Source organism: Oreochromis aureus, linkage group 15, assembly GCF_013358895.1.
Source record: "Oreochromis aureus strain Israel breed Guangdong linkage group 15, ZZ_aureus, whole genome shotgun sequence".
NCBI classification, from domain to species: Eukaryota; Metazoa; Chordata; class Actinopteri; order Cichliformes; family Cichlidae; genus Oreochromis; species Oreochromis aureus.
In genome coordinates this window covers 11,644,260-11,668,183 of record NC_052956.1, presented here as the reverse complement: position 1 = coordinate 11,668,183, position 23,924 = coordinate 11,644,260, and the positions used below count along the sequence as shown (strand labels likewise).

Genomic DNA, 23,924 nt, shown 5'->3' with positions numbered 1-23,924 from the left:
TGACACCACGGACACATAGTCTACCTACGAGCACTTTCTGTCTTACCATCATAGGACTCACAGTGACTCCCACGCAGTAGAAGAGGGCTGTGATTTTATGTGTAGCATCACCCACCTGTTGTAACGCTGCACACATGCACATACACAGCAGGTAGCTTAATAAAGTAGAAAAAAAATAACTGTTGTTCCATTTCTCTGTATTGTTTTCCAGTTTTACTACTAACTGTTGTTTGCAAAACTGATGTTTGAATTCATTGTTTCCATATATGCCTATTCTTTTACCTGAAAATATCTAGACTTACTTCTTACACTCAGTGTTTCCTCTCATCCTGGACTGTCCTACACTCAAAATTATCCCCCCAAAAATGTGATTCACAGAAATGTAATAGTCCCAAATTCCTTCAGTGCAGATTTTCCCAAAAAGTTACACAAACTCATGAACTGTATATCTTTGACAGAACTTCAAAGGTGTCTAAAGTGTTTCATTTACTTCTTTATCAGTTTTAGATAAAAAAATAAACGTAACCACTATCAGTCATACTACGGTGCAGCTGTAGTGTACTGTGTTTAATAAAGGCGTTATAAACCGTTATAAAGGCGCGCACCTTTATCTTTCAACACAGGGGAAGCACTCTTAACACAACTGTTAAAAACAGCCATATTAACCATATTTACTATCAAATATACATTGGTTATGCATGATTTCATGTAATAGTTATCCTTAAAAATACTTAAAAGTAGTTAAATACTTTAATGAAAAGACAATATTTGCCTTTTCAATGATCATCTAAGACATAAAAGTAAAATATAGGCTACACACTTTCAGTGGCTCACATGTGGCTAACACAATAAACAGTAGTAAAATGGTAACGACCCAAACTGATATTTACTAGTAAAGCCTGCCTGCAAAGCCATAATACCTGCTTAAATTTGCTTTTTAAAGCACTGAGTGGGGAGCACTTCAGTTCACCTACACTGTTACTCAGACTGATCTCAAAGCCACAGAAAATACACAACCATTACACAAGAGATGGTATGCATTGGGTGCTGAAAAAAAGATTCTCTAAATATCTTGTAACAAGAGCATCCACAACTCAAGGGCATCAAATCATCCGCTAAGAGGAGAAACGCCAACGAACACAAAAGTTGAAAATAATCAGGGAATCGGGGGAGGACAGACAGAAATAAAAACCCAGGACACTGAAGAGAACAGCCATTCAAATTAAGACAGCAAGTAATAAAGGAAGTCGTAAATGCAACACTAAACATGTACGAGACAAAGGAACAAAGGGGAACAGGCATAAACAGAATGAGGCAACACAAGGAAACAAAGTGAAGACAACAACTACCAATTATAAAAGGAACCATTAGAGACTAAGTTAGAGTAAGAAGTAACAAGTAAATACTGAAAAACAAGGGCTTAATATCACCACAAAATAATCCAGAAATAAAATCGAGCATATGAAACTTGAAACATTTGAACATAAAACCTGAACAGGAACTCAAGCTATATCTAAATATCTAAATTAAGAATTCAAAACAGTAAACGACAAACAAATAACAAATACATGCCTCTTGCCAGCAGTTAGTTACCTGAGGTACCTGGATAAATCATTTTTTCACTTTTTTCACAGACAAATTTGATGAAAACCGTTTTCCTGAGCTGTTGCCCTGCTGCTTCCAATAAGTGTGGCAGGAGTGGCTCAGGAGGTAGAGAAAGTAATTTACTAATTGGAAGGTTTGTGGTTGAATAAGTGCCTCATCTAGTTAAAGTATGCTTTGGGCTAGATGCTGAACCCTGAGTTGCCCCTGATGCATCCATCGTTAAGTGTGTGTGAATGTCAGGTTAAAAGAGCTTAGGGATAGAAAAAGTCTTTGAGGTCAAATGTCTGTGTAAGGTCTCGGTCATCCAGGTCATGGTACTCTAAGGAGTTTGGAAAGAAAAGCGACTGAACTGAGTTTCTTGAAGTCCAATAAGCTTCCTTGGTTCTAAGACCAAATGGTGGCGAGTCCAGAGTCTTTAAGCTCTAGTGGGAGGTGTCCCTTGAGTGGGTAATTGACCCACTTTTGATCATGTACCTCGCCACATGAACCAAGGTGTGAAAAAGGGTGTGGGTCATTATCAGCAGAGGTTTCAGGTGAAACCATTGGGAGACCCTGCCTTACCCTATCATGTGACTTATTGGGATCAGCTGACGAAAGACGTGAGTGGGCATTGAGGCACATGGGAAGGGAGCTCAAAACTGAAATATAGGTGGCAGACAGACATGGTGTCGTAAGCCACCCCTTCTGTTCAAAGACGGTCGTTCACATTGGAGATAGATGGCTCCTTTTACTCCTCTTTCAAACCATCTGTCTTCTCTGTCCAAAATGTGAACATTGACATCCTCGAAAGAGTGACCTTTATTCTTTAGAGGCAGATGTACAGCTGAGTCTTGTGTACTCAGTGTCTACAGCACAGTCAACAAATGGCAAACTATTATCCTTTGTATCTTCCCGGGTGAACTTTATGTTTCTATCCACTGAGTTGATGTGAACAGTAAGTGCTTCTACTTTTTGAGATTTAAAAAAAATGCTCTGGGTACTCAAATAGAGTAATAAGGTGCTATATAACTACAAATCTGTTTGTCATTTACAGCACTCTGGGGCCTTACCAAACCTTTTGTGCCTAATCTACTATTAATCACTGACTGAAATAAAATAAAAATCACTAGAATGGGCAAGGAGGTAGGGTGAAGAGGTAGGTTGTTGCAAGCACCTGGGGTGTAGTGCAGACCAATACTGTTTGAAAAATAGCTCGTCCGGCTGCAGCTCATTCCGGTGTTTCCTTTTAATCACACTGCAAAAACACATTTCAAATGATTCACTCCAGTTCATGATTTGGCAACTTTTTTCAGGGAAGTACTTACCATCATGTTTTGTTACCAGCAGCTGATCATTGATGTGAGACCTAAGTTGACCATGCCCTCTCCAAAATGCTGTGCTTCAAGACCTACAATAAATGAATTCATATTTATTTTCAGAGTGGTGCAGCGACCATGACATTCTTTTTCAGTAGTGATGGTCCATAGCTCTTATGTCAATACTAGTTGTGAGATTTTTCTTCTGCTTCCTTCTTTTCAGGTCCTGATCAATAGCCCCTCTGACCTCAGACAAAGGGGCGGTGTTGGGAGAGCAATCTCAGGGATGGAAAACACATGAGGGCAGGAAGTAGAGCATGTGAAACAAGAAACAAGGTTAAGCAACAAAAAGCAGCAGGAAACGAGAGACATAGTTCAGACTGTGTTTGCTCACAACCTCCCTTTTTAATTTTCTGTGGCCTGTGACCTACCTCTAGAGCTGCGTAACCTCTGAAGAATAGTTGAGGTGCACCATTTGTCACTTTCTCATAGCAAAGGAGTTTTTAATAGAGCAATTTAGTTCTTGTCCCTGCAGCTGCAGAATGTCCTCTATATTGACCAGAAGCTCAATATACAAACAATGTCTTTTCTTTCCTTTTTCATCCTCCTCAAACTCAGTGGCATCTTAAAATCAAAAGGACATCAAAAATGCGAAAGACCTTCACAATTTGGACACTAGTGAGTGTTTCCTACAAGGCTGGGTCGTAGTGAATATTGTGAGCTCCTATTCCTGTCATAATAGTCACCAGTTTCAGAGGGACAGGAGTAGATCCTCTTTCAAACACACACACAACCACAGAGTTACAGCGTGAAAGCACTATCACAGTAAAATGTTGTTTGTTTGATTTTCGGTGTAAGAAAAAAGATTGAAATTCAGGTCCCAGGCGGGTCTGTGACTCAGAGTGGAGCTGCAGGTAACAGATAGGATTTATTGACTCGGGAAACATCTCTATCAGCCAAGCCCAAGGTCGATAAACGTAGTGTCTACCTGTGAAGAGCTGTCAGTCTTTTCTGAGCATGACAAATGGCGTCTCATCTATATAGACCTGCAGAATTTGACATATTCCTGCAACATTTCATGACAGAGTACATATACAAACACCCGTATTTGGTCAGCGTTGTGCACCACACACAACTCAATCACTCATTTTTTTCCCCCCTTTTTTGTTTTTCTGTGACACACCATCCTTTTTGTTTTCCATTATGGCACAACAGCTTTGTTTTCCTTTTACATGTTCACATCGCAATCTGTCCAGCTGACACTGATCAATGGCAGCGGCAGTGTAACAGACCGCAAGAACAACAGGGGTATTGACAGCAAGAATGGATTTTACAGAAAGCGAGTGACTACAGTAACACGGTGACTGATTGTGGTGAGAAGTTGTCAAAGCAAATGACTTACTTCTTCCATTCCTCATTTTACGTCACCTACCACCCTTCCTTTCTTTCTGATGAACAGTAAGGTTCTCAAACTGAGTGCAACGCCCGAGTATCATAAATGGAGGCAGGGATTCTAGTCGCTAATATTTCATCAACTTGTGCCTATAAATTAAAAGATTCTTTGCAGTCGAGCAACAGTGAACAAGAGTTTGGTGCCATTACTTTAAATAACTCTAGATAGGCGTGTAATGAGAGAATTCTTTGTCAGACAAAGAATAGCCTTGTCAAACTTCACACACAAAGCTGCATTTATTAAACCAAAGCTTTTAAAAATCCAACTAAGGAAGCTTCCAGCCACTGAAGCATGAATTTCAAAAGCAACCATTCAATTTATTCAGTCAGAAGTTCATACACTGCCCGAAACTATTAAAGGGACACCCACTAAATCAGGGTATTGCATCAAGTCAATTAAATGTCTGGGATATTGATCTGATTGGTTAAGTAAGAGAGGAGGTTGTTAATCAGTTTCAACTACTTTTGGTATTAATGAAATTAACAATGAGACATCAAAAAACAGGAATGGTTTTAAAAGTGGAGGCCACTGACATTTTTTCCCTTCTTATCTTTTTTGACTGTTGTGATAGTGTCACTACTAGTAGCACGAGGCGATACCTGGAAACTACAGTGGTCCAGCTCCTCCAGGATGACACAGCAATGCATGCCAACGCCAGAGGTTTTGCTGTGTCTTCCTGACATAAAAGCATTACAGGAGACTTTTATTTTAGGAAAACTGAACAGAAGATCCTTAACCCGTCAGCAGGATTAATATCTGCTCTTTTGTGCATGAAGGAACAGGAAGAGCAGTGCCAGAACTCTGCACAATGACCTCCAGCAGGCCGCTGGTTTGAATGTCTCTGACCAAACAATCAGAGACATTTGGCCCAACATCCTCCAGTGTGCCAGAGTATGTCAGGTGCCAGCACAGTGGAGCTTGATTGGCATTTACCATGGAACACCAGAATGATCAGGTCTACCACTGGCATCCAGTGGTTCACCCGGAGCACACGTGACAGACGTGAAAGTGTCTGGAGAAGCTGTAGATAACATTATGCTGTTTGTAACATCAATCAGCATGGCCGGTTTGATGGTGGTTTCAGCGATGGTCTGGGGAGGGATATACATGAAGCGATGCACAGACCTCTACAGGCAAAGCAACAGCACCCTGACTGCTATTAGGCATTAAAATGACATCTTCCTACATTTGTTGAAATATATAGACAATGGGTTCCTTTGTCAATATGCAGGCCGTTCCTGGAGGAGGAAGGCATTGATACCACTGACTAGAGGTCGCCTGACCTAAATCCAATAGAACACCTCTGGGACTTCATGTTTCTGCTCCATGCGACATCACCAGGTTGCACCTCAGACTGTCAAAGAGCTCAGTGATGCCCTGATCCAGATCTGGCAGGAGATCCCCAGGACACCATCCATTGTCTCGTTAGGAACATGCCCTAACATTGTCAGTTATGCACAGAAGCACACGGGGTCTGTGCAAACTACATTGTACAACCCCCCCCTCCTTCCCACAGCTAGGCATTTGTTGTGATGTGCTGTAACTCTGAACATGACTTGGTTCATTTCATTCTGCATGAACTGAACTTTGAGCTGAGTGTGAACTTGACAAACACTTCAGTCTGCATCTGCCAGGGTTGTTGGACTTCTGCCTGGGGGAAAGTGAATACCAAATTCTTCATTGCTGGATTTTTCTCAAGAAAATGGAGCCCAGACCATGCAAATGATGGACTAGGAATCTATTAAGTAAATTTACTAGGGGTACCCACACTGATGCAATGAATATAAATCATTTGTGGCTCTATGCGTGTGTGACTTGTAGGCTTTCTTGGACATTTGGAAATGCTTTTCCTCTTGATGGTGAGTGAACATTCAACCTAATAGAACTGCACTGAAAATGAATCGTGTACTTTTTCAATGGACAAAGTTCATATTCAAAATATAAGGACCAAAGTATTATTGGAAAAAACAAATTCAGCTTATTTCTATTTGATAATAACATTTATATTTAAATATGGAAAATAACTGTGCTCATCATATCTAAGAAACACAAAAGCAAGAAGCAGGAGACTTTTAATTATCCCTTTTAAGATATGGTATGAGTGTCTGGCACGTTACTGAAAACAACCTTGTTATAAAATCTTTGGAAAGTGACAAACATTTGTCTTTGAATGTAGAACTTGATTTGTTTTTAATCTACAGTACTGTGCAAAAATCTGAAAACTTACACATGAGCATGGTGTGTAAAGTGTCCTTAAAAAATTTGAGGAAACTGGACAAGAAGAGTACAAAAGAAGAAGTCGCAGGCCTAAAAAGATATCTACAGCAGATGACAAACTGGGAAAAATCAAGCAAAGACCTGACATGACTTTCTGATTTTGATCCACCATATTTTCCAACACCATCTCAAAAATGTCTAACCACTATCGCTATCTGTCAACGATCTGTAAAGATCTCTGTCTGAATGATCATAATCAACCATGGCTTGGCCTTTCTAAAAGGAACAGTGCAACTGCATCAACACTCTCAACATAAACATTGAACCTATAGTGTTCTTTCTCAGCAGGAAGCCATATTTCTGCCTGCTGATTGTGTCTCAATTAAGCTTCAACAACTCTTTCCCAACACCCAAAATGGGGGCGCCCATGGACGGTGTGGCTCAGTGCTCTGTATAATAGTTTTTGTTTGGAAGTGTGTGATAATTTTGCTTCTGATCCTATTTACCTTTTGCTGTGCAAACATCCACAGTTGGATATATACATCTTTTTAAATCTTTTTAAAATTATAAAATGTTATCGTTTTTCTTAGTCTGTACTATTCAAGATAGACATTTGGGTTATCAGTTTGAGTGAATTGGTGATCGTAAATGGAAGTTATTCAGCTAATTGTGAACTCTGAAGTGCCTCAAAGGAACTGTCTTGGCTGTCTCGTGTATATTTTTTGTATAGTTTTGTATTAATTATTTTCTCTTAGCATTAAAAAAGCTTTGACTCGATTGTATGCTGATTATGCTTCAATAACATACATTTTTAAAAATATACTTTAAAGGAGCATTTCTTTAGATTAAGTACTTTTTGGTGTAAAAGGTTTTTTAATAACTATTTGACTATAAGTTATGACATTTATGTATTAGAATGTGATAGATTTAGTCTGGTCTGTCATTTTCTTTGCATAATTTGAACCATGTCAGTTATAGTTCACATTTCAAAACCATGGCTTGACAAGGAGTAGTGCATCAAATCTCACCAGAAACCAATACGATCAAACATCTGCAGGATTTGCCCAAACAAACCAAGACTGCAACTCTGTTACCAGCATCCTGGAGCAAACCCCCAGAAGTGTCCTGACTGTGTCCTTGTGGATCCAAGCTGTTTTGACGGCACATTAGGTGGGTAGTTTTAATGTTGTGGCTGATATCAGTGTATTTGACCAGAGGCGTAAACTGTGCCTGCACTCCATCAGTACTGCGTCTCAAGTCATAGATTTGCCCTTTTCAAAATTCACAATGAATTAAAACTATTGAACTGATTTGAAACAGCTTGATTTCGAGCTGTTACAGAGTATTGAATTTAACGCTTAATCTTTTCCAGTTTAATTTCTTTTTCACCTGTGGCACAGCTCAGGTCATTGAGAAAATTACAGGATCAGTCTATAGTCTTTAATATCCGTCTGCAGTTTAGGTGGATGTTTTATAACTCGCTGCAGGGGTGTGTTGTGAAAGTTGTCTGAAGTTCTGATTTTGATCCTGCCGGCATTACGAGAGATATCCGGGGTAATTTCTCTCTTTGATACACTGCTGGGATTCAGCGTCCATGCAAACAATGATGGGATTCAGTCTTCACAGCTGGTGAGATCATTTCAAAGTACCTGAGCGCAGCTAAGATATTTTGTTTTCATCTTACTGGCATTTCTCCTATTTCAGAATGTGGCGTTTTCTCCAACTAATTAGATTCCACCAGCTATGAAAGTCTTCGATGCGTAGAAAACTTAGGATGTGAAGAAATTCAGTTTTGGCTGTTAAAACTCAAAATATTATAATGTGTGTCCAATTAGTTTAAATACGGGCCCATCCGCTGATCTGCCTGGCCTGTTAAAGCTGTGGGGGGTATACTTAAGATTAACTGTATCCTTTAATGCTTAATTCAAGTTTACAAGGTTAAAACTGTGTTGGTGCTCATTATTTTTCAGTTTAGCATCATATAGTAAATCCTTTTTTATTTAGTTTACATACTGAACATGAATGCTGAGGACTGCACTGAAGTACAAAGTGTACTCTGTTAGATTTTAATTGAAGTCAGTGAGCGCTATCCACCTTTTACACCAATGCATTATCAACACCAAGCCAAGAGCTTACTCACAGGGGGAGATGTGATTGCTTAGATGTGTCCGAACATTTGAACCCAACACTAAATGGCTGCAAAAGTCATTTCGAGGCGCTGTATACTGTGAAGTCAACACCCTACAACATTAGAGATGGAAACAATCCATCTAAATGAATAAGCTCTTCGCAACAGTGGAGGGGGGGGGGTTCAGACAGAACCACGCTCAGGGTGGGAGGGCCACCTGCTGCTACTAATTGGAGTGACGAGAAAGAGAGAAAAGCAGAGGACAGAAAGATGACAAACAGCATGACGCGCAATGTGGCTCAAACTCTAAGATGTTACTTCTAAATGACTGCTCACTTTTATTATTAATGTTTCATTTTACAGTAAAGATAAAATAGAAGACATTGTCGGTCTCAGTTAGTTGATCCATGAAGGCATAAAAAAACAGGGTAAACTGCAGAAGGAAATGAAATGAAACGATCTGTGATGTTTTCAGCATGAAGTGGATCTAGAAGACAGAGCAAAGAGAATATATACAAGCTGATGCCATGCACAGCTATTGCAGGGCAAAATAATAGGCACAACACAAGTGTTGGTGCACTGGTGGGGGTTTTTTTCTTTCATTTTTTAAATGTTCTGTGTCAGTTGCAAATCGTCTGTACTTGAATTTGAATGCAACTACATGCAACAGCAAATCATATGGTGTTCAGATGCTTTGTGATCAATCATTGACAGTAATCCACTAATATACTGTTCATACAGTAAGGTATACACAAACATAACACATGATTTTCTGTCAAATCAATGTTGATACCTTAGAAAACAAAAAAACAAAAAATAAATATAGAAAAGCATTTTACTTCAAGTTCAGTTTTGTGAATATTTTTAGATCTTTAGAAAACCGTGATGATTCACTTTCAATAGCACAGGTGCTTAGCTCTATCCACCCACCCATCCATGCTGATCCCCTCATAATGGTGCTGCCTTCTGCAGAGACTCACAGAAACTAATAAAAAAAAAAAGTATACAGATTTGTGCTCGAGGGAAGAAATCTTTGATATTCTAATTCACTAATTTTTCTTAACAAAAACATCTTCTGAAGAAAAGCAAATGCAGCATCGTCACAATAACAGTGTAGTCAAATGTTCAGAAATGACAACGAATAATGCTCCGTGTCTTAATGGGCTGTTATGTATGCATTAAAACGGTCTAGAAGAGATGTTTTTTCTTATTCAGGAGATGATTGGAAGAGCATCTGTCAGGTAAATAAAACATGAAATGCTATCAAGCGCTCAGAGTGAGAGAGAGAACGAGCTATATTCTTTGATGCCCGGGAGCTGAGTTCCTCTCATACACACAGGGAGAGACATTATTGATATATTAGTTTTAAATTTTCATTTGTAGCTTTGGCACAGAGTCATTTTCATGCAGCATTAAGTTCCATCTCTAAAACCTGGGAAATTACAAATTTCCTTTCTGAAAAGAAACAAGAGATTCTCAGAAATGACAAAAAAAAAACCAAACACAAAACAACACAGAAAATTTATGTTTCTCTTAATAATCAACCTACTTCCTGCACGCAGGAAATGAGAAATATCACCCTGCACAGTTCCTGCGATTTAGTTGCATTCAGCTTTTAAAAGAGCATCTATATGTTTGCTCAGAACGTCAGCTTTGTTTATTCATTAAAACTTCAAAAAGCATTAAAAGAAAAGGCCTTTACAAACACCCACGTGGAAATGTGCTGAGTCCAAGTCCTCAATTTGCAAGTGTATATTTTTAAAGGCTGAGTTAAGGCCCTGAAAGAGGGGGAGCCAGATTTTTTTTAAAAGCCACATCTCCTCCTGCAGCTGTCATCTCTCTCCAATCCCCTCCAACCACATGAGCATGGGTGTATGCAGGATATTCATACAGCTGAAGATTAGTCAGCGGTGTAAAAAGTACCCACTGAACCGCCACATTTTGCTTCCTATTAGGACTTTATAAATGACTGCTTTTTAAAAAAAATCTGTTTTATTTGATCTGAAAAGACCTGCAATTGCCTAAAGTTTCCCATAACGGACTAGATGTTTTTGAAGCCTGAAAATAGAGCCCAGTGAAGGAGCAGGAGTCAAGTACCTCTTAAGAACATTTAAAATACAATACGCTGAAAGCCTATTACGGATTATTTTCCCAGTGACGCCAAAAACATGTTGCCTACGCCAGCTTTTAAAAGCTCACACACCAGTTAGATTGATTGCTTGCGACGTTTCTGCTGCCAGAACACTCTCAGATACTTGGGCAGAAGTGAGTTATTTACATACATTGGATTAAAGTCGAGATACAGATTTTATTTTTTAAAATTTTGCACGTCAAGGATTGTTTTGTGTTTTTAATCATTTTATTTCTCAGAAAGTCCAAAGGATTCAGCTTCAGATTTAAAGCACAAAGCCACTCGAATCTCATGTTTCAGGGTCAGACATAGATGAGCGCAGCCGGCCAAACTTTTGAAGGAAGTCTGCCTCAGCTTTGACTAAAGCTTCCTCATCGATGTACACTGCCGGTCTCCTTGCTGCTACAAAGTACTGCACCTTCCTCAGGGTCCACCCGAGGACATACATGAGCAGGCCACACACAGCTGCAGTCGACCTCCCCACTCCAGCGTTACAGTGGACATAGACTGTGTGGCCATTCTCTAGGAGACCATGAAGCAAGAATACAGCCTGAGGAAGCATCCTGATCCGACCTGCAGAAGAAGACGGCAACTCATAAAAGAGATACTGTGTATTTGTGTATTTTTCTTATCCTAGTTATTTCAATTAAAGGACTGAAACCTCTTCCCCTCTCCATAATTTCTGTCTTTACTGCAGTCTGTGGCATGCAGCAACAGGTCAGTTAATTCCTGATGGATTAAATCTTTACATTTTTCGAGTTAAGTAATGCTCCTGTGCTGCAGGCTGTGGTTTTTATACTGACATTACTCAAACAGAAATAAACAGTGCATTTGCTGGGGGCAGTTACCTGTAGCTGTAATTACTATAGGTAAGAAAGACTGAATGCATTCCCATAGCTCAAATGTGTTTTTTAAAGTTTCTGGCCAACAATGGAGGTCCACAGATTGGTAATAAATGGAAAAAAACAACAACAAAATTTGCTATTAAAGTGTTTGGCCACAGCATCCTGCCAGAACAGTTTCAGTGTGCCTCTAATGGCCATTTTTCCAAAATATAGTCTCTCAGTTGATGTTTTGACGATGGTCATAAAGAAACATACCGAAATGCTGAAAATCCCTCATTGGTGTTCAATTAGGTAGGAATGTGATGACTTTGAGGTCATTTTCCCCCTCATCCAAGCATACAGTGATCATTATTATTCCATATGCATAGATCATGGGACAGACCGTTCCCATCATATTGGAAATATTTCATCCTGGGATAAAAATGACCTCACAGAACAAACCAGCATCTTAGAATAACTGAGACATTACAGGGATATAATACCCAGACATGTACCAGTGTCTAAGAATATGCTGATAATTTATCTAATCATAACACTTTTTTTCTACTTGCAGGCCACAGGTATAGTTTTTGTCCCACTGCACTCAAACAAATCTGCATCTTTATTTGTAATGAATGGTTCCTTCTATAACATCCTGCTCTGTGTAATTGCTGATGGAATATAATTGCTGATACAGGCTGTTCTCATCCCGTACTCACACTCTCAGTCATCTGTGGAAGAGTTGCTATCAAATGGGCATTTCTGTCTTGATGAATATCCAAATTAAATTGATCTAAGGCATAAGGCCTGCTTTTCTCACACATGGATTAAACCTAGACTATAAAACTTTTTTTTTAACTGAACATCTTCAATTTGTTTTTATTTTACTGTCGATCAGGCTTTATCCACTTTTGCAAAACTGGGAAGACTGTAAGACTCCGAACAGAATTCCCAGTCTCATGTGGAACCTTTGAATAGCTCCAAGTTCATAATGTTTTAGAGCGCTAGATGGAAATCAGAAATGGGGTTAAACACATTTAAGAGGTTCTACTAGGAATTAAAAAGGGGTTTTTCTTCAACCTTGCATGACCAGAAAATCGTCCTTACCCTCAGTGCTCATGTCCGGTGTGGGCAGCCACACATACACAAGGCCACAGTCTCTGTACAAATGCATCATGGTCTCTGGGGTCACGGTTTCGTCAGGGTTACGCCGGCAGCCATAGGAATTGTTCACCACATCCCACTCTGTCTGGAAGTTCATCACTGCAGTGATTCCCAGTTCATACTTCATCTTTACCGTCACGTGTTCCACCTGTCGAGGGCAGCTGCCCAGCCAAATACGTGGCAGCACCCTGGGGTCAATAAAAAGACGTGTACACTGATTATTTATTTGTATGTTAAAGTGATGATTATGTGCTAAATGTTCTAACCTTCGAACAAGGCATTTTCATCTCAATTTTTTTTAGATCCTACTAGCCAGACCATCCATTAAGAAATTTTCAAGTGTCACAGTCTCTAACTATGTGTTTATTAAGTATATAATATGCATAATAAAGAATAAAGAAGAATGAATTGTGAAAACATGATTTAAAATCAATAAAGAGAGCCTAAAACTCTCAGTGGGTAACAAATAAAATAGGTAACAGAGGCTGATCGACAGCGAAATAGGTAGGACTAGGACTTTCAAGGTGCTCCTATAAGCAAAGCAATAATGACAGAGCTATCAGAACAAAGCTGACCCTTATAGGTCAACAGTAAGCAAGAGTGGTTCACTTATGTGTCATTGTCTTACCTTCTTCACACTGTTCCTCATAGTAGTGATGCTTTATTGACCCCCTCATCCCCCTAATTTTCTTCCCGACCACTCTGGTTTGAGGCAGACTCCGCTGGTGTTCATTAGCATGCATAAAGTCAACAACTAGGACGTGACAGGCAAAACAAAGGCGACGCCTTTAATACCTGACGTCCCAGAGCAGCTCTGCAGTGGAAGTATCTGGAGCTTAACTTGCTGTCACCTGTTCACCTGTTTTTCCCTCCCCACAAACCTCATCATATCACCGTTTAGTGATATGTCATATGTGGATGAATTGTGTGGAGTCTGGTTGTTTCCACTGTGCCTTCCTCTCATAGTACTGTCTATGGTACAAATTAGCAATTCTAAATGCATAAATTGCCCCTCTCTATTACCCCAGTGTTGGACTGGTTACCAGTTGACAATTGCTGAAATAGGCTGGAGCCCTCCTATGACCCTTGATAAGTGGTTAAGAAAATGGATGGATGGAAGGACTCTTATTATATGAACCAAGCAGCCAATATAAATTGAAAAACAACAAGTTGCGTATAACCTTATTTCTTGTTACCTTTCTAATGTGTCTAGCGTTTTTGCCTACTAGTTTATTTTAAAATGGAAACAAAAAGATGCACTGAACGATTCTAAGAGTTTATTTTTTTTCCTTTTCATGATCTCATACACTTAAAAGTGCAGGAATATCCTATCTTATGAGAAAGATGCCTTTTTTGCCTCTGGTCTTTAGTTGTGAATCAAACTGAAAAACAAATGTTTCAATCTGTTGAAATAAAAATGATAAACATCATAAAAAAAGGCTGAGTAAGCCTTGGGCCTTCTCTCTAAATATGAGCTTGACAGATGACTTACCAGCTACAAAGTGAGTGGTCTCCCCGCGAATGTTATAATGACTTACTGCAGAGTGTGTGTAACACTTTGGGCTATATGGATGCAAGGTCTGAGAGACTAATTTAAAAAGCTATTAACAGGGAAGATACAAAGGCACAGTGCTTCCTATTGAACACAGGTCCTTGACATAAGCCTTGTAAGGTCTTCGGACACAAATTAAAACCTGATGGCACAAGCCAAGCCAGCTCATTCTTATGCAAGTTATGTGCTTGCTGCCTCAGGGGTCTGGGGCTAATTTCTGAAGTGCCTGGTATGCCATGGCACCGAGTCTGTGCCTTACAAAAGGAGGGCATGCACCGGTAGGCTGTGTAACTACTTGGTCTCTGCAATTTAAGACCAATATGTAGCCTTCATTGAAACATGAACATACGGTACTGTAAAAAAAAGGTCTTGAGCTACCCCAGGTTTCTTCGTATTTTGCTGGGAAAATGGGAAATGGTTGCGGAGTTTTATTGAAATGCTAAACATACATGGAAATACAGCAAATAAGGCAGAAACAGAGTTTGGATTTTATGGATGTGGCAACCTTTTGTTCCATTCTCTGTCAAGATGATTCAAGATTGCTGCAGTTATGTGGATATGCAGTGTTCTGGGGAGGCCAATCCATGGCTGATAGTCTTTTTTTGTGTCTCTTTCTATCCAGGTATGCTTTTACTGCATTGGCAGTGGGGTTGGGATCATTGTCATGCTGAAAAATGAAACTGCTGCTCATTAGATGCTTTCCAGATGATATTGTATGATGGATAAAGATCTGATGGTAGTTTTCTGCATTCATAATTCCATCAATGTTGATAAGATTCCCAACAACCAACAAAGAAAACCATTTCACATTTGGATCCATCACTCCACGGGACCTGTTGCCACTGACTGTAATTTACCATACCTCAGCTTTAACTTCATTTTCCCTTCTTGATGGCCACCCTTCTATTAAGACCATCTTTAAGAAGCCTTCAGTTAACAGTCGATAGATCAACTGTTGGGCCTCGTGCATTTCTTAGGGCCTTTGACAGGTGTGTGCTGGATTTTTCTTAAGAACGTGACTTTCAGATACTGTTCATCAGGGTTTTTTTTATTTTTTAGGTCTGCCACTTGTTTTTTTCGTCATTCTCTAATCCAGTTTCCTCAGATTTTTGAAGGAGACATACAAGACTGGTTCATCCCCTGAGTTAGGTGCCCTTTTTATGCTTGAATGATTCATAGGTCAGTGTTAAGAGGCTTAACACTGACCTGACACGAGGGTCTGGCTCCTTGTAAGCAAAATATAAAGAAATGAAGGATGCCTCAAGACTTTCGCACAGTACTGCACATCCTTCAAACTATCTAAAATAACTTTTATTATATAATTTTATAATATTTTTTATGGCACCAGCTCTTAGGCAAAGGACATCTACAGAAGTTTCATTTTCACTGGCTACAACCTGAACATGAAATGAGTAGCAAAAGACAGAAAATGTTCTGACAACAGGTGTTGGAATCTTATTTGCACCTATTTTGACCCAAGAAAGGATAGTAAGTCAACACTATAAGATTAACTTTCTTAATATACATATGTTTAACAATACACTTGTACTTAAAAGTTCATCTTTTACATTTTCACCGTTTTAAACCATCTTCAAATCCAGTGTAATGCAAGAGAATAACGTATCAGTCAAGTAGCCGGCGCTGTATGAATTACCTTAGAAATCCAAATGAATTCTGAACGATGCCATCTCCTCTCTCTTAAGAACCCAAGCAAGGTTAAGGAGGTGATAATACAACTGCTAGTGGTCTACCTTTTTTATGGGCAATCATTTTAAAAGTGACAGAGCAGTTATAACTAAATGAGGAACGGCAAGGTTAAAAAACAAAGACGAGAACCAGGCTTTGTCTGTCCTGTAAAGAATGAAGGTTTTTAAACTCAACAACTATCAGGAAGAAAGGGCACTGTGACATGACTAATGCTGAAGTACTTCGAAAAAATCTTCTCTGACGTTTTAGTGTCAGAATGGAGAAGAAATTAGGCGTTCATGGACAATATAGATGAAAGCACAAGGCTCGTTACTGAATATGCTTAAGTTTGAAAACTGTAAGAAAAGTGTAAGAAGACAGGGTGATGCAATTCTCAAGGTTGTTCAAGTAACTATTTGAGGGCATAATTTTTAAGACACATGCCACAGAGTGATAATATCCAAGGCTCAGTTTGCAGCAGAGGGACCTCCCACCTTTTTCTTTTTGGCCTTGTTTTGGCTTCTCTTAAAACTGCAGACTGACAAAAGAAGGCAACATTACCAAAACGGAATTCTGAAACAAAGAAACAATCATATAGATATTAATTTCCCCCAGAGGAGCTAACTCATTTTTATAGCATTATTAGGCAAATATTGCAGAAAAGATTCAAAAACCACTGCATTTCATTATTACGTGTATGCATGTGTGTGTGCGTATGTGGCTGAAGAGGAAGTGTGGTGTTGGGAGTGAGCGGTGGGGTGGATCTCCATTTGTATATACTCCAGGCTACAACATGAGTGGCAATCTGGAAGTTTTAGACATGGTGTAAAGAATATATTAATGTCCAAATGGCTAAAAATCACAAAGAACCCCCTAAAGGAATACTTCTATATTTCTGAGAAGATGTTTTATTCACTTGCAGAGAGTTTGCAGAACAGATATATAAATCATTCCCACGTCTGTATATTAAACATGGAGCTACTTTCAGTGAGGTGAGACTTGTTTGAAACGCAGATGGACCACAGGTGACTCTCAGGCTCTTTCCGAGGGTAACAAGATGTGCGTACTAGAAGCTCTACACCTCAGGTTATTAAGTTATAAACTACACCCTATTTTCCATTTTCCATTAGGTTGCCAGATTGACTTTGCTCTACTTTTTTTTCTTTACTGCTGGCTTGAGCTGGCTTTTGCTTCATGAGGTATATAGTTGGATCAACATTTGCTGTCATCCCAATAACACCATTTTCAGAGAAGGAAGCTCCGTATCAAAAGGGTCTGGGGCGCTAAACTAACCTACCTGCAGCCCAGACCTGTCACCCACTGACAACCATGACATGTTATGAAAATATCCAATAGGCTTGTTCTTTAGCTCCTCAGACAGAAACCTGTTAACTGTTCTCACTTTATGCTTAAAGAGAAAGGAGGCGTTTGCTGTTAGAGCTCCTCAGAAGTGGAATGACCTGTCTGAGGAAATACGCATCGCCTCATCTGTGGCTTCTTTAAATCACTGTTCCATTTATATTGTAAGGCTTGTTTTTTAAAATCTTGTTTGACCATCTTCTAATATAGATGTCATTCTTAGCTTAACTTATATCGTTAATTTTTATGTTAACGATATAATTACAATGGAATCACATTGCTTCTTAATCTTAGTTTGACGTTGCACTTGAGTCATGTGGGTTATTTTAATAGAAATGCCCATTTTTGTGCTTTACAAATAAAATTTATTATTAATTTAAAAGCTGCCACAGTTGATTTCTCAGATGTAACAATTATAGAGAAAAGATGCAACACAGAGTAAAAGAAATGTGTTGTAAAATGGTGATTAAAGAGCTATTTATTAGCTTCTTGCTTAATAATTAACATTTAGATACATTACTGGTTAATAGTTCCTCCAGATGGACCAACTGTGTCCATCTGACCTTATTGCTAGCATCCTTCGCCTTTACTTCAACATCTGTGGTCTTCCTCTTTTTCACCTGTTTGGCAGCCCCATATTTACCATCCTTTGTCCACTATCCCTCGTCTGCTCATGTCCAAACAACCTCAGCCTTGCCTCTCTAACTTTGTGTTCAAACTGCTTAACCAGAGCTGACCCTCTGATATACTGATTTCGACTTCTGTCCATCCTGGTCACTCTTAATGAAAATCTTAGTATCTTCATCTTTGCCACCTCCAGCTTGGCCTCCTGTCAATTTGTCAGTGCGACCATCTCTAAACCATACATCACAGCAGGTCTCACTACCATCTTGTAAATGTTCCCTTTCAGTCTCGCTGCTATCCTTCTGTCACAAACATCAATCACCAAAATAAATAAATAAATAAAATAAAACCAGCCTTTCCTAACCCACTGAACTGTGATCATCATAGAATTACTTAGTAAAAGTGCAAAAAACTTTCTTTACCGAAATTGTAAGAAGTGTACGAACGCACAACACTGCAAATTATCCTATATTAAGGCTCCCTTGATTAGAACATCATGCAGAAAGCGTGTATATGTACTGTAATACCTGGAGAAATGCATGGCCTTCTGACCAGCCACACTGAAGTAAAAGTTGGTGGTGTGCCTCATCTCATCTGTGTGCCCTGTTTCTTCTATCCAGTGGCCGATCGGGTGGCAATACACGCCGTCCACCACATTCTTATCATCATATGTACACCATCTGTCATGGCTTGGCCCGCTTCCTGGTGACAAAGATGACAAGCAGGTTAATCCACATAAATCAGGGACGTCAAACTCATTTTCCACGGTGTGTCACATGCGGCCCAGATCTTGCGTGTAAAGTGTAAAGAGGTTAAACTACACATTTAGCTGAGATGTCTTGAAATAAGAAACAGATTTCAACAGTATTTCTGTTTTTCTAACATGATGACTTTTCAGTTATTTAACTGTTAAATAACTTAATTTCTGTGATGTACTATAAATAGCCACTGGGGGGAATTCTTTATCAACAGGAGAAGTTGTAAAACTTATAAGGATAGAAAAAAAAATCAAAAATTTATGCCCTGCTTCTTATATTCTAAAGCTATCCAGTGGGGCAGATTGGAGTATTCACCGGGTTGATTCTGACCCCGGGGCCTTATGTTTGACACCCTTGTTATAAACTGTCCAACCATTGGCGTAACTTTGTGCTGAACATTGGGGGGGGTCAAGATCTGTGTCTAAATAAATAGATAAATTCCTAGATGATTAAACATGCAACTATTTTGCTGGTAATACCTGAAACGAGTAAAGAAAATCAACAGCCTATTTATGCAAGATAATTCATAATTTTATTGGGGGGGTGATTATATTGGTTGGGTCTGATTATTGGGGGGGGGTCATGACCCCCCTAACCCCCCTGGAAATTACGCCCCTGTGTCCAACATTAAGACCATATGACTAATTTCAAATGAGAATCCTTTTATCCATTTATATTACATTAAAAATATCATAACATTAAATATGGCTTGCATGTTAAAGAAACTTTCAGAGGAATCCAGCATTGCATTACTGTGCATTCATTCCTGGGTGCAGATGATAAAGTAAGTGCTGAACTCTAACTGTAAACCCTTATATTCACATGCTGAATTTCAACTGTTAATTTAAAATAAAAGACTCAATAGTTTTTTCGGATTTTTTCAGAAATATTAAACTTTTTTAGGTTTGCAGATACAATGCAATTTGTTAGCCATTGAACATTTAGTGTCACTTACCGCCATCATGTGGCACTATGAAAACATTGCACAATAGCAACCAAACATGGCGCAGTCATATTTATGTCTCTCCCCGCTAACCTTACAATAATTACAGCAAATCTGTGAGACGTTTTGGAAAACCGTCTACGTGTGATACAGATGTGATGCACATTAAACCAGAAGTGCACAGGTACCTTCCCAGATAAAGGTGCCTCTGACTCTTTGGATGAACTTGAACCACAGTGTGTCTCTGTGGGGCTCGGCTAGGTGCGCCTCACCGATCCACAGACACGGTTCTGCGGGTGACGGGAGTTTCTGTGTGGCTTTCATCCGAACCGCTCTGTTCGGGTCCCAGTTCCCCATTTCAGCACGCGAACCCAACACAAAGACGTCGACCTCCGAGGACTCCGGAGTGAGAATGACGCCGAATCTAAACAACATGACCGCAGGCTTGCCTAAATCTGTTCAGTCGATTGGTATGGCGACCTTATGGGTTATTATGGCCTATAATGTTATAGCAGCTATTGCGTTACATTCGCGACGGTGTGACTGTATGGTGTAGCCTAAAAATAACCGGGTGCAGTTGGATAGTTCAGTTTGCAGCAAAGACAAGAGAAAGAGAATGAGGTCCCACTCTGCCAGGATTATCGGGCACCTTGCAGAAGCCACGTGAGACTGGACAGCTCAAAATACTGCGCTTCAGAAAACACATTACTCTCTGGGCAGCATCTACTCTTAAGGGAAAAGTATTATATTTTCTATACATTCATTTTCTTTTTTTTTGTTTTTTACGTACTTTTGTAGTGCAATAAAAAAAGGAAGCACGACAGATGGATAACATCTATTGCTTTATAAATAACTGGACACTAATAACTTGAGTTTATTATATAATATTATATAACAGTGCATTTCTAACTACTGTAAGGAGCAAACAATACTTTTAACTAAAGATTTTTAGAATTTGAAAGAAAGGCAGACGTGAAGTGCGAAAGTGAGATCAGAGGTCAAATGTGACATGATTTTTTTGCAAACTATAACGTGATATTTAGAATACCCAGATACCAGTATAATTTTCTAATTGTGGCACTTGAATTTTAAGTACAGCTTTAAAAATAAAATTTGTTTGACCTCATTCGAACTTGAAGAACAGGTAAAAAAAAAAAAAAAGCACAAATTAATGTGATATTTAAAAACAATATTTAGAACAGGATTCCCTCTATGCTTGTAGTCTGTCAGCACAAACATTGGCAGTGACAAACATAGTTTTAAATAGCTCTACATAGCTTTATCATCACTTTGGCCTTCAGATCAGCTATTGACCGAGAACAAGTCAGAGGTCAAACTTGACACAATATTTAACATTTTTATATAGTACATTTTATGTGTAGACAAAACCACCACACTGGTAATGGTAAGTTCTCAGGTTTTTTGTCAATTTTTAATCCATAAATTATTAAGTTGACCTTCAAAACTTTGGTGGATATTTACTATATGCTTACATTTAAACATGTAGTGCTTCTAGAGGTCACCACAGTGATGCTCCACCATACCTGCTCTCCAAGTAAAGAAATAAGATATTTACATTTAGCTAATCTGGTAAAAAAAAACAAACAAACAAAAAAAAAACCCAGAATGGTCAAAGTTTTCTATCTGATATTCAGAGCTTATTGCACATATATGTGGAAATGTTTTACTCAAATGCAACAAAATAGCATTTAAATAAATCCTACAAACACAATGAACTAAATTTAATTTACTACAAAAGATCATTTTTAACACAGAAAAACCCCCCCAAAATTAAACACATCTTAAGCTGTTTGGTGTGGTTGTGATTGTTGCCATTAGGCGTTTTCATTTATTTGGAATGAGAGAAGGTATTACCAGAACAAGCACATAATTGCTTTGGGTGGCCGAGTGCCAAAACTTGGGCTCTGTCCTCTAATCCTTCAGAATCACCCTACATGTACAGGGCTGAGATCCAAATATTTCTGGTCCTCAGTAATAATAACAATAATAATAACAATGACAAAATGCTGGTTTTATACAGAGTAGAAGTAATGTGGTCCACGAGAAGGAGGAGAATCCAAAGAAAAGCAAGGATGCGTGTTAGGCAGCCAGGTTCTGTGTTGCAGTGAGCCGATAGGTTTGCGGTGCTTCAGGGTTTTAATCACATTTCTACTCAGAGATTAGGCAATAACAGAAACTTTAACAAATCCTGCAGCAGAAAACGACACCAGCAATGTGTGCATTAATCACACGGCACAGTAACTTAATTAATAGAGGTATGCTCAGGACCTGACTCGACCCTAAATGGTGATTTGTGTTCTTCTACACACATCTTTTAAAGTAGAAGAATTTTAATAAAGCAGCACTTTTCTAGATGAATCCTGCCCTTTACCTGCCTCTAGAGAACAGCTGCCTCTAAGACTGCACAACTAGCTTCGATTTCAAATAAAGAGGGTCAACCTTATAAACTGTATTGATTCTTCTTTAGCCGTCTCTTGAGCATGTGTAAAATCTGCACTTACATAGTATTCATTTTGTTAGATTACTTGTTTTTCCCTTATTAGATCTGCTCATTTTTGACTTGTGGATGTGCTCTCTTGTCAGTAGAATTTAGGCCATCATGCACAGAATTTGCCAATTATCTGACTGGATGAAATTATGATCCGTACATGCAGTTCACCATTTGATCAGTTAAAGCTGAATAATTGTTGTACACTGCCACCATGCATGCTATATGCTGTACATGCACTGTGTTTCTAATACTGCACTTTAGAAGTGACCAACTCCTCTAATGTGAGCATCCGCAGTATATGGACATGCGTGCAATTGGTGGCAAGGATCAGTTTGTATAATCGAGAGACTCTAAACACAATCCCTCTGGAGAATTCATGTTTTTCACTATACCTGTCATGGCTTTTGTGTTTAAGTTATATTCCATGATTATTTGTTATTCATGGCTTTGGTTTTGTTGATGGTTTTCTGTTCATGTTATATTTGTAGTTCCTGCTCCTGGTTTCAGTAACTGTGTCTTCCCTGTGTTCTATGTTTCCAGTCAGTCATGTAAAGTCTGTGTCTTTGAGTCTGCGAATGTCTTGTGCTTCCTGTTTTACTTTGAAAGTCCTTGTCTTATGTCTGGGTATTCTGCTTTGCTTCCTTTGTCTTGTTATGTCTGATTTGTCCCGGCTGTGTTGCCACCTTGTTCCCCAGTCGCTCGTTGTCCTGCCTGTGTATTTAAGCCCTGTGTCTTCCTCTGTCTCAGGTTTTTATGTTTCATGTCCTGGGTTTCTAGTCCCAGGCTTTTGTTCCTTTGTATCATTTTTTAGTTTCACCCAGTTTAGGTTTTGTTTTAGTTTAGTCGCTGCCATGTTTAGCTCTTGCTTGTATTTCGTTTTCCCCACTGTAAATAAAGCTCTGCGGTCCAAATGCCTGCACTTGGGTCCTTTCTCTCACCACTCCACATGTCTGCTCCCGCAGCCATGACAATACCACATTAGAATAATCCACCTTCCACAAATCTGTTGCTCTTCTTTCCACATGAATGTAAGGTTTAAAAAAAAGTGTAAAAGCCTGTAACTATTCAATAAAAACACTAAAAGTTTTTCGGTTACAACCAAAAAACTGTTCTAGTACTAAAATACCTTGTCAGGCATCTGTTGTATGAATTAACCTCCTACCATGCAGGTTAGCCTGGTGGTGCCAGCTGACACCTTTCTTAAATAGTTATGTTGTTCTCTATTTTAATCAGGTTCAGATATGTGGAGGGTACTTCAAGCTGAGAGTTTCTCCTGTAATTGCTTCACTGAGTTTGTACAGCTGGGCTTGAAACTCCTTAATCATTTGCTTTAGGGCAAACTCATCAAATCGCTCTTCAGCGCATTGACCCACGAGAACCTGTAAAGTAATGAAAAAAGGACAACCGATTTAGTGATATGATCTTTAAAAACCTGAATTACAAAACCTTTTTGTTACATCTGGCCATTCTCTACTTCACAGTTTTGGCCTTTGATCAAGAACCTCAGTTTGTACAAATACCAAACATCTGGTCTTACCTTCATGTCTGGGCTTATTAGTGAAAGCAATAAGCTTTCACAATAAGCAATAAGTGTCCATGGATGAAGGAGTTTCAGATAAGAATTGTGACCAGAACCATGATTAAAAAAAATATATGTATATATATATGTATAT

At 39.0% G+C, this 23,924-nt stretch overlaps 1 protein-coding gene across 1 annotated transcript; it reads right to left on the bottom strand.

Moving 5' to 3' along the window:
- Nucleotides 1-10,057: 10,057 nt before the first annotated feature.
- Nucleotides 10,058-20,321, bottom strand: epm2a (EPM2A glucan phosphatase, laforin). Its single transcript, XM_031727526.2, has 4 exons — nt 19,928-20,321; nt 18,566-18,740; nt 12,761-13,005; nt 10,058-11,402 (listed from the first exon to the last, which is right to left on the bottom strand). The coding sequence occupies exons 1-4, from the start codon at nt 20,172-20,174 to the stop codon at nt 11,119-11,121; spliced, it is 951 nt and encodes a 316-aa protein (XP_031583386.1). The 5' UTR covers nt 20,175-20,321; the 3' UTR covers nt 10,058-11,118.
- Between the last annotated feature and the right edge of the window lie 3,603 nt (nt 20,322-23,924).